Raw genomic sequence first — 20902 nt, forward strand, 5'->3', positions numbered from 1 at the left:
ATTTCACTGCTAAAAGGAAAGAAGGTTCGGAACTGGTCTGGCTCTCTTCAGAAAAAGGCCAGTTTTCAATTGGAGTAGAGGTAGAAACTGGATCTATGGTGGGAGGTGAGAAAGAGGAAAGGACAGAAAGATTTGAGGATTCTGTCTCTGATTTTTGCCCCAAGTTGGAATGTAAAGAATCAAAACTAGAACCAGAGGTGGAGGTGGAAAAGAAAAAAGAAGAATCACAAAGAGAAGGGGGAAGCTTTGCTTTGGATGGAGCTTCTGGAGTCACTCCCAGTCTGTGAAAAGGACAAAATAAATCTGCAGGTCAGTTGCAGATGCGATGTCTACACACACACACACACACACACACACACACACACACACACACACACACCCTTCCTAAGAGGAATTTTATACTTTTGGCAACATGGTTATATTAGAAGTCAAAAGAATTTAAACATCCTAGAACTGACGCCAATGCTTGAAACACAAAAGAAGTATTTTGTTATCAAGCATGTCTACCACACTTGGGCTTGTCAGTTATGACGTGGGACAGAGATTAAGAAACAGCTTAAGAGTTTCATTTAGAAGATAGATCCAGTCATATTGTTTTAATTGTTATAGCAGTAAAAAGACTTGAAATTCTTAAAGCATTAAAGCTGATAGATCATAGGGCAGGGGACTGTGTGTGTGTGTGTGTGTGTGTGTGTGTGTGTGTGTGTGTGAGAAAAGTGAGCAGAGTCTCCCCAAAAAAAGTAATGCATGGCCCAAAACACAGAACTACCCCTGCTGTGAATGTAAGTCAGGCCAAGAAGCAGAAATGTCCCAAGGTTAGTTAGTCTTCTTAGAACAAAACACCAAGCAAACACAAAGGAAGTAGCCCTAGGCATACTCCAGAGAAACTAGAATTCCTGAGGTCTTGTCCTTCGTATATCCAAGTGCAAGGAAGAAAGTGTTAGTCTTTAAGAAAAATACAGTTTGCAAGGAAACAAAATTAGCCCAGGTCTATGCACGTGACAGAAGTAACATGAGTTAGCTTATTGAAATTGTGATTGATACCATATTGTCTTATCTTCCTGAAATGTCAGCCTAAATCTGGAACCACTATCTATTGCTTCAAAATTGTCAAATTTTGACTACACACCAACAACTGAAAACACAAGTTAGTTTTGTACCTTCTCAATACCCATAAAAAGTAATGATTAAAAACAAAATCCTGGGGATAGAAGGCAAAGAAAGGAACTAAGGGAAAAGGAAATGGGGAAGTGAAGGCTATAGAAAGAGTTCTGTTGAGGGAGCACCATTCTTAATGATCTTTTTAGTCATATCTTTTTCTCAGACTTCTGGTTATTTTCCAATATGGGAAATTTTTTGTTATTGCAAAATGTATGGTTTAGATTTCACTCAGATGGTTTTAACTTTGCTAACCAAGGTTACCTGACACAACACATCCCCTGGTCTAGCAACTGGGGCTGGCACAATATTTAAATCCACATAGATTTACCAGCAGGCCCAATTAAAAGCCAGAGTTAACAGCATTTTTTTGATGTGTCAAATCACCTTCCATAACATTTTGTACAACCACAATCATGAGAATGGTAACCAAGAATCTGGCGCAACTAGAGACTCCCTCACACCAAGGTGTTAAGGCCACAAGTGAATGAATAAGAAGAGCTGAGACTGACCTGGGCTTGACAGCTTTGGTTTGGGGCCCCCTTGCAGAAAGAGCAGGTGGCCTGGGCTTAGGCTCAAGCTCAGGCCCAGGCTCTGCTCCAGACTGCATCCTGTTCACCTCCTCAGTAGGGCTTGGAGATTTGCTCTGTCTAGAGACAGAGGATGACAAGTCTTCGGGCTTCTCATCGAGAGCTTTCACTGGATTTTCAACAAGTCCTTCCTCTCTCTCCTTTGCTCTGGCTTCCACAGGCGTGACTTCTTTCTCCTTCACTAAGACACCAGGATTGCTGCTCTCAGTCTCGTTGTTCTTCAGAGAATCTTTTTTTCCTGTGACCAGAGAGAGCAAAGAGGACTTCTTGCTCTCCTGCTTTTTGTTCTCCTTACTTTCTTTCTCAGTTTCTGTATTCACAAGGGCCACGTTCACATCTCCACTAACAACTGGTTTGTAAGATGGCAAAGTCAGAGATTTAAAAGAATCTTTTGCAAAAGAGCCAGACAGTCGCCGGTCTGGAGAGATCCTCCCTGTCTCCCCCCATTCCTTAGAAGGTCTGGAAGACAAATTTTCTGTAGATGAAAATAAATGCTTTTTCCTAAAGCCTTGAGGAGATGGGGAGGAAGATGGAGTGCTGTCCTTTGTCACAGACTCATTTTTCGGCTCCGGCTGTTCTAGATAAATGTGATTTCCATTGATACACACATTAGATCGGGAGAGTTGGTCATTCTTAGACCGAAGGCCACCAAAAAAGGACAATCCTTCTTTCTTAGGAAGGGTAAAGTTTATCTGACTTAGCTGCTTGAGATCTGCACTTGCTGTTCTCCGGTGAGACATGCCTATGGAAAGAACAAACAAACCTTGATGTTACAAATACATAAATCTTAATCAAATAAATCAATGGGCAAGGCAGAAGGGCCCTGCAGTAGGAAAGGACCGTTATCATCTGAATATAAGACTCAAAAATATAAATGCAAAAGGTGTGAATTGAACTTCTTACCCTTATACAGCTGAGATTCTTAACCTAAGTCCCAAGAACTTGTTTTGAATACTGTATAATTACTTTCCTCAACAACGTTGAGTGGAACCCCTTTTCTATCAGCGTTTGAGCCTAATGCTTTGTCTGTTCACTGGGTGTACTTTTTAAAAAATTTTCTGAGTTCCAAGGTTATTAACACTTTAAATATACATATATTTTTTAATTCCCCTTAATTCTAGTACCTTTCTTCTATTTCTTATCTCTATTTTATTCCATCTTTTGCCTTTCTTTGTGCAGTGTGAAGTAAAGGTTTAAATCGATGCTTGGCACACAGTAGACATATCAATAAATGATTATTGAATGAATGAGTAAAAAACAACTTTTTTGTGTACTTAGCAAATTTCTTGGAACCATCTACCTGATTTCCTAGTATGGTCTTCCTTCATTTTGCAGATGAATTTTATGTTAGTAGAATAAAAGTTCTCCTGGGTCTCAGACTAAAAGGATGGGCCAAGGTAGAAATGTGCTACTGACTATAGAACGGTCTACTCTCTCAGAACAAGGAGGCTCATCAACAGAGGCATGACCACTAATATTCCCAGGTCAGAGTAGCTTGTAAAGACCTTAAAATATTGAAAAGCCTGAAAATCATATACATGTTGGGCATTCCCAGAGAGACAAACATCACCATCTTCTATCACCTGAAGATGCCAAGAATTTACACTAGCCGACTGCCAATAGAGAGGCAGATATTCACAAAAGAAACCTAGAAATAAATAGAGAGGGCTTCCTCCACCACACTATTCCTAGGGAAAAGCATGGGAAATGAAGCTTTTTCTCTACTTATATTAACTTTTCTCCTCTCTAGAGAACAGGAGGAGTTTCACTCCATACTTGCTCCATTGTAAACTTCCTCTATGCTGAGATGGATAAGGAAGAAGCGCTGTGAAAAAGGGAAATGAGACTCACTGTCGGAGGGGGAAGAAGATTCATCCTCCACATCATCTTCCCATTGGGATTGGAAGTCTCCCGGGCGGAGCGTCAATTTCTCAGGCTTAGCTGTGGGAAGCACAGACATGGACTGGGAAAGGGGCGTTTTCTGCAAACCAGACCTAGAAAATAAAGTTTTAATCTTTGATTTCTTCTTCTTGTCTTTTGTGGGAGAGTCATCATCACTCTCTATTGTGTGCATGGTGCTGGGGATGATGGCTGAGGCAGTGTCGGAAGGTTCCTCCTGCCGCTTCCCTTTGATTTTGTCTTTCAGTTTCCCAAATGGATTACGGGATTTATCCTTCACGGACAAGTCAAACATGCTGGCAGTCATGTTGTTTCTCATAAACTGGATGTCCACTTCTATCTCCCCTCTCTCTTTCTCCTTCTTCCCTGGTTTTGATTTCAGAGTATACCACCTGCAATAAAGGAGTAAAGAAATGAACCATTAGAATCATTACTCTATAAACTCTTGGGATGGTCTTCAAAGAATTTTAGTTTCCAAAAGTGAACTACAACCACCCTTTTTCCCTCTTGCTATCACCTGTCTCTTTTACAAATGCACTGGCAACCTATTCTATCTCTAGCCCCCAATTATCTGGAATGCAAGATTCTATTTTGAAAAGAAAGCCATTGGACAAAGAACATGTTTAATTCTGTGTTTAACATTTTGTTATTAAAAATCAACAAGAAAAACAGTAAGTAACCAGCCTAACCAGTCTAATTTTATGTTCTGTGACATAACTAGGATAAGGGAAGAGAGCAAAAGTCAAACAAAAGCTGCTTGATAAATGATATGCCACAACAAACATGCAAATCACAAAGGAAAATGAAGAGGTTGGAGGAAAGAACAGTCCTTGCTAGGAAGTTTGGGAATGTTTTGAACCAAGGTTAAAAAAAAAAAAAAAAAAACTAAGTGATTTAGAAAAAGAACAGCAACAGAAGGTATTCATTAATTTCATTATTAGTTTGAGTTTTGGGCTCAGAAGATCTGAAAAGGATATGAATAAACTTCAAACATTACCTAATTTTAAAAGTATTTCACCTGGTATGTCATGCAAAACCACTTGAAGATACTAGTGATACTTAATCTGTCAAACAACATTAAAAGACAAACAATCACACTTCCTTGACTACACAGTGAACTCAGCATGGAAGAAACTTTTCCTTAAGATTCTATCTTACTAGGGACCTTTTATCTTTGAACTCCCATCTTGTTGTTTGTCCTTATTCTCAAAGACTCCACCAAGACCTCAGAGAGGTGATGCCGTGATATGCAAGTCAAGTATATTAAAATGAGGGAGGGCTGTGCAAGGTCACCTGTCTCATTTTCTCCTTCAGAGCCATCTGGGTCCAGTAGCCAGACACAGATCAGAATGACTGGAGATGCCCTGAATACAGTGGGAGACCTTGGCTTTTTTAAACTAAGGTCTTCAAGACCTGGAGAGACTTACATGAACTGATGCTGAGTGAATTATATACTTCAACAACAATACTACATGATGATCAATTCTGATGGACCTGGGCCGTTTTCAGCAATGAGATGAACCAAATCAGTTCCAATGGAGCAATAACGAACTGAACCAACTACACCCAGCGAAAGTACTATGGGAGATGACTAAGAATTATTACATTGAATTCCTAATCCCTGTATTTTTGCCTGCATGCATTTTGGATTTCCTTCACAGACTAATTGTACAATATTTCAGAGTCCGATTCTTTTTGTACAGCAAAATAACAGTTTGGTCATGTATACTTATTGTGTATCTAATTTATACTTTAATATATTTAACATCTACTGGTCATCCTGCCATCTAAGGGAGGGGATGGGGGAAAGGAGGGGAAAAATTGGAACAAAAGGTTTGGCAATTGTCAATGCTGTAAAATTACCCATACATATAACTTGTAAATAAAAAGCTATTAAAGTTGAAAAAATAAATAAATAAAATTGGGAAAAAATAAAAATAATAAACTAAGGTCTTCAACAGGTCTCAATTTGACTGAGGTTGGACCCATTCAGTGATTAAGGCTGGGTAGCAACTGAGGCAAAGAATCTCCTCTTTCACCTACTCCAAATAAAATAAATAAATAAAATCTAAATAAAGAACTGAATAAATCTGGAAGAGGAAGATCCTCAGGATTTCTGGCAGCTATTTACATTCAATATGAGTCATCAGGACCCAAGCAATGACAAATGAAGCTTGGCCTAGGACCTACTAGTGGCATCAGCTTGGTTTTGGTTTATAACCTGGTCCTAAAGAAAAAAATCTAGTCAGTAAATCTCAAGATATCTTGGAAGAGTTTAGAAGTATGAAAGAGGGATTTTTTTTTCTTTTAAAAGCATCTGTAGGTAAAGGAGTATGATACTGTATCTGGACAGAGGGTTGGATAAACTAAGGTCTTATGAGACTGAAAATGCAGCCAGTAGCAATATCTTCCTTCATGGAAATTTGTTTATTTAAACACTAATGAGGTAGCCAGTGATCCTGAAGGAAATAAAGCTGTGATGGTTTCCTAAATTACATCCCAGAATATTTTTTCATCATTCATTTCTGGCAACCTGATATCCAAAATGGTGGAGATGAGAGGACAAAATAAAATTTATATGAGGTAAATTTAAGAGAAATAGTCAGGATAAAATGGAAAGAGCCCTGGCCCAAGAGTCAATAAAGCAAGATTAATTGGTATGAAATATTGGACGAGTCACTTGGGTCCTCTGGATTTCAGTATACCTAGAAAAGGTAGGAGAAGCTGGGTCAGATGATCTTCAGATGGTAATCTGTAAAATTTTAGAGCTGAAAAGGAGACCTCAGATATAAGGCTAATGTTCTATTCAAAGCTAAAACTATGAATCTGTCAAATCTTTCAGTTTAAGAAGGAAATGTGATTTAAGCATCTCATGATAAATTAAAAAATGTGGACCCAGATTTTTTTTTAAGGTATTATCTAAAAGAGGTAGAAGCCATCCTAATCTGGGTATGTGGAGACAAGGTTTCTGTTTAATATTGCCTTGGGCAAAGTCAATTAACGTTTCTCAATCTTCTTGGAAAGCCCCAGATTGAATGAACTCTTAAGGTCTTTTATAAAGCTAAATTTATAACTCTATAATGAAGCTCAGTTAAAAGAAATTTCTCTGTGACTCTCCTTAAAATGGGCTGGGCTAATTAAACATGTGGACATGTGTAAAACCTGTATTTTTACACTGCCGTCTTCATTTTCATTATGTTGTAGCCTTCAGGAAGCAGTGCAATTTAGCAAAAATCACCCTGCACTAGAGTCAAAAGATCTGGAATATAAGCTCGAGTCTGGAATTAGGAGTATGACTTTGGGGAAGTCAATCTCTCAGAGGCTCAATTTCCTCACCTATAAAACCGAGGTAGAAATGTCTGTTCTATCTGCCTCACCTTTGGTTTCTACTTATGACGAAATGATGCATTTGGACAGGCCTCAGTCCAAATGTCTACCTTCATCACTGGAGCTCCTTGCAGGATCCTTGTGTCCACTGCTGATCCCAATGGGCAGGCAGGACTGACTTCTCTGCAGGGTAGGGTCTCTGGCCACCTAGCCAGCTGGGTCAGAGACAGGAGGGAACCCAGGTCTCCTGGACTCCCAGAGGTCTTCCCATCCAGTACCAAACCCAAAGCGACAGAGGACAATTTTCACTAAGGTTCCACACATTACACCAGATGGGGGTCCTGTAACTTGCATCTTCACCATGCTCCAATACCTGCCAGGAAACTGGCATCTCTTAGTTAGGAACTGATGAGCAGATGCTTCTCTCCAAAGCATCCCATGCCTAATAGCAGCTTTGGTGATGATGAAGGATCAGATGTTAGGATTTTGTTTTTTATTTTTAAACAGCAACTGTAAGCTTCTCTGAAGAAGGAAGCTGCCTGTGAACACGAAGCCGTTCCACAACATCCCTTCTCTGGAGAAACGAGAGCAGTTTCAGGCAGGAAGCATGCTACCCTGCTCCGGAGGAGCCTTTTATCCGTCCTGGCACATTCCACATGGTATCTGCTAAGCCTGTTTCTGCACTGCTGTGGCAACTTATCCAGGCCCCCTCGCGCTGAGAGCCTGTTAAAATGCTTTGGTGATGCAGCTGAGCTGCTGCAGGCATCCCAAGAATGCTACTCATCAGCACAGGGACAGGCCTTTCTTCCAAAGGTAACAATGCTAGTAATGCTGGTCTACAGCTTAACAAACCCACTTGGGAACCTTCCCCGGGGAAAGTTACTCAATGCCAGATGGGTCAGATCCCTGGGATGATTTCCTAGTGCCAAGATGAGAGTTTTGGGGTTTTTTCTGTTTGTTTAGGGTTTGTTTGTTTTTTTTCCGGAAATTTCAACACACCTCCCTGTGAGGAGAAACTCATCAATTGTTTTTATTAACCTATTTTCACAGACTCCTGTGCCAGTTAAGGACCAAACTCAAAGCTGCCAAGAGCACTTAGGGCAGTCAGTTGGAAGATATGAAAAGCTAACCCCCTGAACCAAGTAGGGAAGTCAATCCTACAAGAGCTCTGTCCTTTGCATGCTGGTTTTCAAAACAGGAAAGAGGAACAGGAAGAGAGAGCACAATTTTTTTTTTAGTATTGATCACTAACCTTTATTAGGCATATGCCCTTTGATTCAATAAAACATGAGCCTGGAACAATAGCTAACACACTACTCCATCAGGAAGACTAAAGAAACAAACATCACTAATCACAATTTTGCAAAGGTCAACGAGCAGCAATGACTGCTAAATATCTCAAATTGGAAAAATCCCCGAGATCAGAACAATCTTTGATATGACTTCAATTGCACCAAATAATTCTATTTAATTTCAAGTGGTTGGTTTTGTTTGTATTTTTTTTTTTTAACATTCACTAAGCTACTTCCCAGTTCCCTGCCCCATGAATAATAAAACTTCTATATACACTAAAACAATAAGTGGAACAAAGTGTGGGCCAATGCTAGTACTCCCACATCCTTTCAGGTAATTTCAGAAAGCTTTCATTATGTCAGAAAAGAAGATTATGTCCATTTCCCTGGTCCAAAGGATAAGGTACTGCCTCAAATGTCTATTTCTTTCCACAGATCTTTTTCTTTCTTCCTTGATAAAGACCATGCATCTTAGAAAACCTTCAGCTTCACAAGGAAATTAACTTGCTCCTTACAACCTAAACAAAGACTAAGTTTCAGGTTCACAAAAATTAAAAGGGGAAAAAAAAAAATCAGCATCCATATTAGTTCAACTGTCTTATGCTAGAACAATTCCAGACAATCTCAAAAAAATGACCTCAAAAGAAATGAATTCCATTCAATCAAGTGGTTTTTTAAAATATTCACTAGACTGTAATAAAACTTCTGAAGTAAAAAACAAATTTGAATTTTGTTTTTGTTTTTGTTTTTTTTAAGATAGAAATTGAGTTTATCAGAACACGATTGCTTTGTCTAGAAGTGAGTCCCAAGTTATATTTAGAAAAACAGGTTTGTAAATACACACAGAAGGTTTCTCAGACTAATGAAAGAATCTCTGAAGGCCTAGAAAATGGAGAAAAATTAGGCCAAAAATTAATTCTTTCAAATTAGTCTAAAACATCACTTTAAAAAAGGGGGAAAAGAGTCTCTTGAAGTCTCCTCTTTTTCCCGTTCCTCTCCCTCCTGCTGAAAAAGAATGAAGATAAATAGTCATAAAAAAGAAAGAGGCAATGAGGTAAGCCTAGGGGATAGAGCCCTGTTTGGAATCAGGAAAACCAGAGCTCCCATCATGCCTGGGAAACTGCCTAGATGTGTGGCCCTCAGCCTCAGTTTCTTCATCTATAAAATGAGAAGGTGGGTCTTGTTGGACCTTTTAAGTCCTTTCCAACTCTAAATCTATAATAAGAGGAAACTGGTGATCGAGAGCAAATTAATTAGGACATGGAGCTTCTCTAAAATCTTCCCACACAGATACCAGATAACCCTCTTCTGGAGTCTAGTCAAATGTCAGAATGCAGTCAAGCAAGGACAGTTCAGTTTCAGGTATTAGAAAATACAAATTCCTATTTATTAATATGAACTTTTAAAAAACCTTCACATCCAAAAAAAAAAAAGGAAATACAAAATTTTAGAGTCATCATCTACAGACAGCAAGAAGCATTCCTGTAAATCTTTTGGACAGGATGCCTCAAATTCATTTGGCAGATGAAATATTTTTTCCTATTTAAAACTCTCTAAAGAAGATTTGAGAAAATAGGTGTTCTGTTTTAAACACCAAAATCAAGAGTGACGTTTACAATAATCCCATTTTCTGATCATAGAATGGTAAAAATAATTGTGTGAAACAAACAAAAAAACCCTTGTGTTTTAGATACGCAAATTGCTAGAATTTATAAAGATGCTTTATATATTGCTCATTTCTACATACAAGCCACCTCTCCCCCCTCCCCCCCATACTGACTCAATCAGTCAAAGAAGCTATAGGATCCACCAAATCAGTACTGTAGGCCTCACTGATCTTACTAAGAAACTTTAGGGGTTTTCATTGTTCCTTTATTAAGGGATATTCATGTCTCCATTATGCTTTCAATTATATATATTTATGTACTGCCTACTTCCTACATTTGAAATCTTAATCCCTCTGTTTGCAGCATCACCTCTACAGTAATCTACCAGAAGCTTTATGACCTGAGATGTTAAGTGGAAAGAACTGAAGAAATTAGTACAGTAAGAATTTCATTTTTCCAAGGAAAAAGCCCAATAAAAGCATGATATTTAGGTATTTTAAAGGGCTCTGAATGCAACGTGAGAAGACCTGTAAGAGCTGATACAAACTGAAATAAACAGAAACAGGCAAACACTGTATTTAATAGCAGCATTATAAAGAAAAACAGTATTGAAAGACTTAAAAATTCTGACCAATGCAATGACTAACCACGTCTTCAAAGGACCAAAAATAAAGCATGCTACCCACATTTTCTGTCACTGCAATGATGAACATGCAGAATAAGATGGACACACATTTTTAGACACAGCCTATGGATTTATCTTGCTTGATTCTACTTATTGATTACAATGGGGGAAGGGTCAGGAAAGGGAAAAGAAAGTAGTGATAGTGCCAAAAAGTCTTTTAAGCATTTAAAAAATGCACAGGCATCCAGGAAGAAACAGACAAGCAGGACAGCTTTGAAAGTATACATGCTATTTTATTCTTTCCCAGTTTTTTCTTTTCGATCTGATTTTTCTTGTGCAGAAAGACAATTGTATAAATATGTATACATATATTGGATTTAACATATATTTTAACATGTTTAACATAGATTACTTGTTATCTAGAAGAGGGGGTGGGGAGAAGGGGAAAATTTGGAACATAAAGTTTTATAAGAGTCAATGTTGAAAAATTATCCATGCTTATGTTTTGAAAATAAAAAGCTTTAATTAAAAAAAGAAAGTAGCATATTAAATATACTATTTTAAAGCAAGTTTTATATAATAGGAATTCCTAATTTTCATATATAATCTATAATAATAATACTGTCTAGGTGAAAATGTTCTTTTGGGGGAATGTTAAATTCAGTATAGATAAGACAGAGAGAGAGAGGCTCTGAAAAAGATTCATTCCATTTGAAGAAAATGATGAACCACTGCATCACTGCTTAAACATCAAAATATAAAAATAATTTAAAAGTCTATTCTCTCAGATTAGCTTCCATCCACTCTGTATATACTTTTTATGTTACTAGTTACTAGTCTCTCAGACCCACCCCCAGAACATATACTCAGGGCAAGAGATGTTTTTGCCTCTCCCTGTTATCTCCACTGTTTAGTTAGTATTAAGCTTAGTTGGTGCTTACTTAGTAAAGGCCTTTTGACAGAATCTAGTAAGAAAAACAAAGTACAAATTTTTATAACCTATAAAGCATGTGTGATTTAAAACCTACAAAAAAGGAAGGTAGCTTAACAACTTTTGTTACTGGCCATCATTATCTGGGACTTGGAAAGCAGACTGCTCTAACCAAGGCCACCGACTGTCACATTCATTCATCTATACCCTGTGGTCTATCACCACTGCCACCACCCTAGTCCAGGCTTTCGTTACCACCCACTTGGATTCTTGCAATAGTTTCCTAATTTTTTTTTAAACTCTTATGTTCTACCTCTTCATGTCAACACATTAATCTTCCTTAACACAGAGGATCCTAAGATGCTACCCCTCTACGTGACAATATCCCCCACTGTCTCCTGAGTCAAGTTCAAACTCTTGCCTGGCATTCGAGGCCTTTCACAACATGGCAGCCACCTTACCTTTCTAGTCTGATTTCATGCATACTTTACTCCACCCAACTTGATTGTACTGTCCCTGAAACATACCTACCACAAGGCCAATTCCATACCTTAGCCCAAACATCCCTATCCTTGGAAATGTGCTTCATCTTTCTCTTAATCAAGTGAATATCTCGGGAACTCATAAAATGTTACTCATATGCCACCCCTCCCCCCATTAAGCGCTTCCTGACTCCCAAGTCGATAATAAAATTGGTCTCATCCAGGGAACATTTTCTTAGTGTTGATCTCATGACACAGCCTGTGGCTGTGTCACCTGCACCAACCAGCCCTTCAACCTGCACCTAGACAAGACCATCAACCCAAACTGAACTAGCACTTTACACAATAGGTGTCTTTGTTTGGTCACCAGACCCAACATTTTCTTATCCATAAACTCGCTGAGGGTGGAAGTTCCTCCTAGAGCTATCAACTACTTATAAGGATGCTACTGAATAAAGAGAGTTGTTTCTCACTTGCAGGAATCTATAGCTACCAAATCCAGTTTTCTGACTGGTTCCGACAAAGGCAAAACAAAGAAAATCAAGAGCTAGACAATGAAATTCTAATGTTTTAGATCGAATCTTAAAGGCAGGTCTATTACAACTCCCTTGAAAGGAATTTTTAAATGTCAACACAAGCATAAGCCCCATAATGTCCAATGTCATCTCGTAATAAAGTATGGATACAACCTAATCATAGCTCTGCTGATTCTTTCAGTCCCTCATACCTACAATTCACTCCTTCCTATCTTCCTCTCCAAAGCCTCATGTCAGGCTGCAGGAAGTGTCTCCTGAACAATCTACTTATTAGTGCTCACTCTTTCCTCAAATTATATTGTATTCATTTATGTTTACCTATTTTATTCCCCCAGTAGAATATGAGGATTGTTTTTCATTATCTTTCTATTCCCAGAAGAATTTAATGAAGTACAAGGCCCATAGTAGGCAATTCAAAGAGTGCCTTCTGAAATGAATTTTAACTTCATTCCATGGCTGTTTCCTTTACTTGTTTCCAAGATACCTATCTGTACTTTAAATAGTAAAAAGTGATAAGTTGGACCAATCAAAAAATAGTTGTTAGGCAAGCCCAAGGATAGGTATTCTACCTAAGATTTCCTAATCCTTTGTATGAATACTGAGCCAGACACTGTGCTAAACTCCAGGGATACAGTAAAATGAATGATATAATTCCCGTTCCCAAGGAGCTTACATTCTAATGGTGTTATGCCACAGTTTTCTTTAACTGTCCTGACTCAGTTTCCCTGTCTCAGTTACCTTAACTGTTCTGTCTCTGACCCAGTAAAACTAAGGATTGTTCGCTCTTGGGTTATAAATTAGCAAGATAAAAGAGTAGATCTCCTGATTCTTTTATGGATTTACAATATTCCTTAAAATATTCCAAGACCAACCCATGATATCTTTACTTCTTTGTCTCTGGAATTTTTAGGCTTTATGGCTTCCCCTCCCTGATAAAAAAAACCTTCCTTCCCTTTCTCTTCTTTGTCTCCAAAAAGGTATTTAAGAAGTTGGGGTTCCTCCATTCATTGCTGGAGAATGGCGTCTGGCAGCTGTATGCTGGACGCTGGATTCTTTGGGTCCTCCAGCCCTGGGACCAATATGGATTCCTTGGTCCCAGTATACTTATCTCTGTCTGACTGGATAATCTGAGACGAGAGTCCTGTCCAGTCAATCTTACTCTCCCATTAATAAAATATTAAAACTCTCTAATCTCTCTCCTGCCTCAGTTTCTCCGGCATTACAATTGGAGAGGGAAGGATATATAAATATAACATAAATGAAGAAAATAAATCCAAATATGTGTAAGATAATTAAATATAAGCTAGTTTGAGAGAAAGGACACTAGCAGCTGAAAACTAAGCCAAGAGCATGTTATTTCATCTGTCTGTCCCTTCACCTCCTATCTTACTTATAGTTGCTAAGGAACACAGTTCTCCTTCTCCCTAGCCTCTGGGAAGACATGTCAGATTTCAGAAGATCTGGGCTCAGGATCTCATTCCTGACATACACTGCTGATGTGATTTTGACCAAGTAAACCCAGTGTCCCAAGTACTTTTTAAAACAAAGGTTTTTAATTTAGGATTTGTGAACATTTTAAAAATATATTTTGATAACTACATTTCAATATAATTGATTTCTCTTGTAATCCTAAATATTTTATATGCACAAAAAACATTCTGAGAAGGGGGTGCTCTATGCTTCAACTAATTACCACACAAGTCCATAACAACAAAAAAAGCTAAAAACTTCTGCTTTAAAAACTACAAATTGTAGAATAATTTCAGATTGATATTGAACTGAAAGTGGAACTGGTAATTCCTTACAGTGAATAATCTAGTTCAGACTCCATTCCCACTCCATACCTCTATGCACTCCTATACATCTCAGTTTCCTCTAAACTAATTTATTTTTAAATTGGGTTTTCTCAAAACACAATGATGTTTAGGAGGGGATAATGATTCCCTAAAATTAACTCCTATCTCATCTTATAAAACAGTGCCACACAGTAAATAAACAACAAAAAAGGCAATGCATGAATTTTTGAGGACACTTCCAATGCTACTGAAATTTATTTTGCTTGACAATACATGTTTGCAATGATTGTTTTTTCCCCCTTTATTCTCAATAGGAGAAAAGTTTTAGAAGAACAGAATTTTAGCTAATTTTTTTAAAAAAGAAAACAATGTCAAATCAGTCAACAAACATTTATCAAGCATTCTGTTTATCAGAAGCACGATATTGTGGATTTTCTGAAAGATGTAAAGCAAACTGATTGGTGCTATAAGAAATTGATCTAGAAGAATTCTAAGGAAGTAAGAAGTTGCCAAGCCTTCAATGCAAGAATTTTCCTTTTTTTATTTTAATGAGGGGGGGTGGGGTAGAGGGAGGGGACAGATAGAGACAGAGAGAAAGCAGGAACGATTAAATGCTTATTAATTTTTTTAAAGTAAAATAAAAGTTAATTTTCAAGTATCTGAGGCTTTGCAGGTGCTTGGGGAAAGAAGTGGAAGATAAAGAAGTTTTACTCCCAGGGAGGGGGGAAAGGAAACAGCAAAAAGATTCAAGACAGACCAGCTGAAGCTTTACAAAGAGCCCATTAAAGGTCTAGCAGCTGGTTTGGAGAAGATCAGCCCACAGAAGATGGGGCAAGCCCTGGGCTGGGCTGTGCAAGGAGGTGATGAGCAATCTGGGGAAGGGCTTAAGCTAGTAGGCTTGGGTTCCTGATTGTGAAACTCCCACAGGCTGCCCTGCACAGAGCTATCTTCAAGGTGAATGGCTCCTCGGCCTGCGGACTGCTTCATTGTGCACATTCCTGAGGGGAGTGTGGAAGAGACAGGACAGAGCCATGGCGTGTTATCTGCATTAGGGGGATTTCAGGGTGTTTGCCTTGCCTGCTCTGAAGGAAGGTCATCATTCTCTGGCCTTGGTAAGAAGTCGGCACAAACCCAGGCTTGCCTGGTAAGATCTCGTTTCTCGGAGCAGAAGGGGCTCCGAGGACATGAAAGGGCCAGCTGGGGACCGTTTCTGAAGGATTCTGCTCTCTTCCACTGCTTCCAGACGGAGTGTCATGGAACAGATCATCTTTTCAGAAATGTAGAAGCATTGCCAGAAGGTGCCTCCAAAAAAAGAAATAAAACTACCACTTCAGAGCAATGTGTGCTCATGATTCTCTCCGTACTGGGTATCAGGTACTATTGTTTGTTTAAATATGGAGAGGTGAGACCAGAGGCCTCTGAAAATATTTGGAATACAGCAGCTCTTTCCAAGCCTCATAATTTAACAGAAGTCAAGCCTACAAGTCGGGTTTTTCATCCAAGTGTAAAATTAAGTCCCTCTGAAGTTAAAGCCTGATAAAACTTTCCAAACTTAACATTTTCCTGAATGTCCATTAAATGGAGGCATGCTATAATAACACTCCCTTAAACTGCATAGTACTATTTTCAAAGCGCTATTACATAGATTTGACCCTTACAACAACCCAAGTAGGTAGAAAACAGGGGCAGTGGTCCCCACTTAGGGAGATTCCTGAAGCAGGTGGGGGGAGGACTCAACTACTTATCCCGTGGTCCCAAGTGGGAGCAATGGATACCTACACTGCCTCTGCCAACATTTATGTGCCACAGAAACTCAATCTCAACCCCAGAGACTACCCATGTTAGTATCAGGCTGTCAGCAATCCCTATATTGGGTGCTGTTGAATGCCTCACTTGAGGCAATTGAGAACTGGAGGTCCACTGGGACAGACTGCAATGTTGGGGAAATTAATAATGGGAACATCTACCCTATCTAACACAAACAGCAAGTGGGGATAGAGGGGTTGGCCTGTGAGTCTGGAAGATTCAATCACTGCCTGTTTTTGTAGTGGCTATGTGAACCTGAGCAAGAATTATTCAACCTTTTTGGTGTTCCAGGGAACTTTCTAGGACTATATGTTACCAATGACAATTACATCAATGGATAGTGTTCACACTTTCATGTTCCCCATACCTCTTAAATCATAGGTCCAGATCCTGGGGAGAAATATAGTACTGTGAATAAGAAGCTACTGGGGAAGACTCATATTGATAAACTGCATGACATTTAATTAAAATTTACTATAAAATGCAGCTCAATTAAGTATTCTAAAATTAAATCCTTTGGTAATATTGGGAACAAGAATAATGTAGGTTTTTTATCATTCAGGGTCTTCCAGCTTCATGATAACAAGGAGAGACCTCCTTAAACTATCTAGCAGCAAAATGTTCATTGTTCTCTAAGGGAACATGGCATGCTTTAAAAGGCATATGCCTTCTAAAAGAATTACTCAAAAAGCAATAATTTCCTGAAAATTCCCATAACTTTCTTCCCAGATTTTCCTTTCACACCACCACCACTTCAGAAAAAGACAACTGCACATACTAAAGTTCTTTTATTTGCCAAAACAGGCTCATTCCTCAGTGTGTCCCAGTGGGACTCCCAGGAGACTAAATCCCCAGACTGCTCCCAAAGAGATTATCAACAGGCTCCCCTGCTCTGCACTCTCATTAGTAGCTAGAGAGGCTAGGCTTCACTTGTGCCTTTGAAATTAAGCAAAAGCACAGATAGCACAAACCATGCAAGGACCTAGAAAGTTGACAGCTAACAGTTTTAGCCATAAACTTTCTGGAAATAAAATAAAATGTGTCCTTGTAAAAATTAACCAGGGAAACTATTATCTCTCCTATCAGAGGAAGCCATATCCTCACCCCCACACACATATCCCCCCAAGTTGAATGATTAAAACAGCCCTGGTCCCTGATGGTCCAGAGCATTGCTAGGGTACCAGATGCCACTTTCTCAATCCTTCAAGACTTAATCTGAAAATCTAGGTGTCAAGGAATCTAGTGAAGAAAGTCCTAATAGGCTCTGGTCTAGCAAGGGAAGCACATTCAGCTCTGGAAATTCCTGAGTTTTGGTAATCATGGCTAGGTCCCAGAATAGAACCTCTTCAACAATGACCTTTTCCCACAATTGAGCTAGAAGGAACCAAGGGTGATTATCAGGTAGCAAGGTTTTACATTTCCCAGGGTACAGGATGTCTGAAATTCAGAACTCTGATAGAAACAAGAGGTACCATCGATTAGAACAGGGAACAGGACAAAATGGGGCAGAGAGATGGTCGAGTCTGAATCACAGCTATGATTATACCTGGGTGACCGTGGACATGTCACTTTCCCTATTAAAGATTTCAGAGTCTTCACTTCTAAAATAAGGTGACTGGACTAGAAGAGCTTTCCAGCTCTGAATCTGGATGGTCTTATGATCCTAAGTATGAGTTAACTATCATCTTAATACTGTGATTTAATCATCTACAAAGATCCATTTAGAAATTTAATAAAAGCAAGGAAAAGATTACACTTGTAAAACTCTTTCCATTAAAATTCATTATAATTTCACCAGTTTTTGCAAATGATTTGGGCATACAGCTAAAGAAAAGTGAATTGAACTGAAGATTGTAAACACAGACATTAGAGGTAATAGAAACAATCTTGTAATTTGGCCCCAAAGCCCATCAAATGAATTGCTACTTGCCTCCAAAGTTTTATTTTTATTAACACATAAGTATACTTGTTATGTATTAAATGCAGTGTTCAATGCGGTCACTTAAAACAAGCATTTCATGAGCTGTGGCAGGAATCTAACCAGTGCGGAAATACCAGTACACTATTACAAAACAAAGAAATGACTTGTACCAATACACGAAACATTTTTTAAAATGGTTTCGATGGCATCCACCTACTGATTCATTCCAACAACAAACTCAAAGGTGTAACTGTGACAAAGTTTTCTTTTGTGATAGGGAGCTCCCTTTATTACTCCTGTGGCTATTTTGGGAAAAGAAAGCTGGAATCTGGTTCACTTTCAACACCAGGCTTTCATTAATGTCATTCTTTACTTCTTTGTAAAAGTGAGGAAAAAGGGGCGGGGGAGGAAGCAGTAGGAATTCTCTCCATAGGGATAGGTTACCTTAACAATGAATCAATTCATCATAAACAAGTACATTTAATGTATCAGGAAATTTCTTTCATTTTCACAAAACAACAGTTCTGGGGCACACTCAGCCTGCTTAGTCATCTCACTCCCCGTCACCACTGGGTTGGAGCTGTTTGTCACATACCTACTCAGAACTCTACCCTTAGCATACAGAAAGCAATCTGTTTTCTTCAACTTGTCACACAATACAAGGGAAGGCTCTCTGGAAGAGTGAGAAAACTAAATTTTCCAGTAAGGTTCAGAGTATCAGGGGAGACCTAGAGAGAGAAAAAAGGTAGGCAGAGAAAAAAGAATCTAATTTTAAAACAGCAACATGAACTATGATTTCCAGACCAGTTATAAAAAGTAATTACACATAAACAAAGCCTATTAAGCATGTGCTGATTGTGAACCTTTTTAATCAGATTCTTATGGTGAACTAATTCTGTGCCTCCAGGCAGAACTAACTCAGAAAGATAACTACCTAACTTTTTTTTAAGCTACCCAGAGGCAACTCTAGTTTCCCACAGTGAAAGGTGAGGTAGGAGGAGTAGGGTGGAAGGTAGGTGAATTCAAGGTGCTGAATTCAAAAACTGAATACTGGGCTACAAAATTTACCATCTTAAAAAAAAAAAAAAAAAAACTACTACCTGGGTGGCACAGAACAAGTTATTTCCCTCAAGGGACCTATTTCCACATCTATAAAATTAAGATCTTTGGAAAAAAAGATCCACTAACTGGAGATTGACTAAACAAGTTGGAGTAGTGGAATGGAATGAGATGGGATGGAATGTTACTGCTGAGTAAGAAGTAATAAATGATAATCACAGAGAAGCAGCACTTGATATATTAAGAACTGATATAAAGTTAAGTATGCTAAAACTTTGAAAATATGTGGAATGACAACAATCCAAGTAGAAAGATCAACAACACAAATGAACAATACTATGAAATTATAACGACCAAGCTTGAATCCAAAGAGATGGGAAGACACTTCCCCCTCCTGTCTTTGCAATGTAGAGGAATTATGGGCATGGAGCATGATATTTAATGTACGAATTATAATGAATGGCTGCCTGGGATGGAGAGGGGGGAAGAGACACTGAGAAATATAGATGCTATAAAAGCAAACGCTATCAATGTTATTTTAAATGATATAGACTAGATAACCTCTAATGTACTTTAGAGCTCTAAATCTATGATACTCATTCTGGGAAATATCCAAAACATTAGTTTAAAATGGGTCACAGAAAAATGATTCTCAAAACTCTGACCAGATTTCAGGCTTCCCAAAGATTTTGTTGGGGGGCAGGAAAAGAAGGGTTTAGATTAAACAAGCCCTAAATTCCCTTCTAATTCGAAATCCTATCAAACTCTGACAGTGTGAATTATTCCTAATATAGAGCCCTAGGATTAATGTCTAAATCCCTTCAATTAGAATTTAAGTTCATTTCTGTTAGTTTTATCCTCAGTAGAAACAGAAAAACTTCACCATCATTCACAGGATTCCCTTAAAAAATTTTCTTTGGCAAAATGAACCTAGTGGTTTTCACTTGACCTCAGAGATGGGAGTTCTATTTTTTTTGTTACCTTCTTGTGGATTTCTTGATTTTACATCATAAAAAGTTATGTGATACAAAAATTAAACACATACCTCTGTGATGTTAAAAAAATAACCAAATTTTGTAGGTTCATCTCCATGATAGCATATCCCAGCATCTACTCTGCTTTGAAGACTCAAGTTTAACTTAGAGGTCCAGTAAGAACCCACGACTTTACTGGCTCTTTTGGCAAGTCAGATTCTATCTAATATTCTTATCCACCCTATGAAGTTATTATTCTATCTTTAAAATGAAATCCTTTATGGAATATCAATATATAAACGGTGTTTACCTGTCAATTGCACTTTGTATTTTAAAAGTCACCTAACTACCATATCTACTATGAACTTGATCATCAATTCCCTGTCATGACCAAAAAAAAAGTATCAGTCAGTTCTTCTTTCTATGACGCTAAAAAACAACAAACATGATTGAGAAGAGCTTTTTGGAACATTAGCATCTTTAGAAAAGTGACCCTAAGTTTGCAGCATCTGAACCTGAATTTTTCTTCCTTTTTTCTAGAAACTTCCATTCCAAGTCCCCAAGTATTATGCCAACATGGCATGGTCTCTGCCAGGTCCAATACCAAGATAAACTGAGTACGGGTTCATCAATAACAATAACAGCAGGCATTAATTTATATGGCACTCAGTAACAATACCAGTTGGCATTTATTTATATGTCTCTTTAGGGTTTTCAAAGTCTTATCTCACTTAAGCAAAGCAGAATGTGAATGTTGATCAATGAAGAACTAGTCTAGCTACGTACCCTAGGGGACTGGCTACTAAGCCATTACATTTTTTGGCTACAACTACAAAGGAAACCATTATTCAAAGAGGGGGCAAGGAAAGTATAGAGTACCCATCCTGTTGACATCATAG

At 38.4% G+C, this 20902-nt stretch overlaps 1 protein-coding gene across 2 annotated transcripts in view; it reads right to left on the bottom strand.

Annotated features, from left to right (window-relative positions):
• Window positions 1-20902, bottom strand: part of RAB11FIP1 (RAB11 family interacting protein 1) — a 64945-nt gene that overhangs the window by 11142 nt on the left and 32901 nt on the right. For both annotated transcript variants that reach the window (XM_051975515.1, XM_051975514.1), the window contains exons 2-3: window positions 3600-4039; window positions 1671-2490 (exon numbers count right to left, since the gene is read on the bottom strand). In XM_051975515.1, coding sequence (XP_051831475.1) covers window positions 1671-2490; window positions 3600-4039 — 1260 coding nt within the window. The remainder of the gene's footprint in view (window positions 1-1670; window positions 2491-3599; window positions 4040-20902) is intronic.

The sequence above is a fragment of the Antechinus flavipes genome, chromosome 2, assembly GCF_016432865.1.
Source record: "Antechinus flavipes isolate AdamAnt ecotype Samford, QLD, Australia chromosome 2, AdamAnt_v2, whole genome shotgun sequence".
Lineage (NCBI taxonomy): Eukaryota > Metazoa > Chordata > Mammalia > Dasyuromorphia > Dasyuridae > Antechinus > Antechinus flavipes.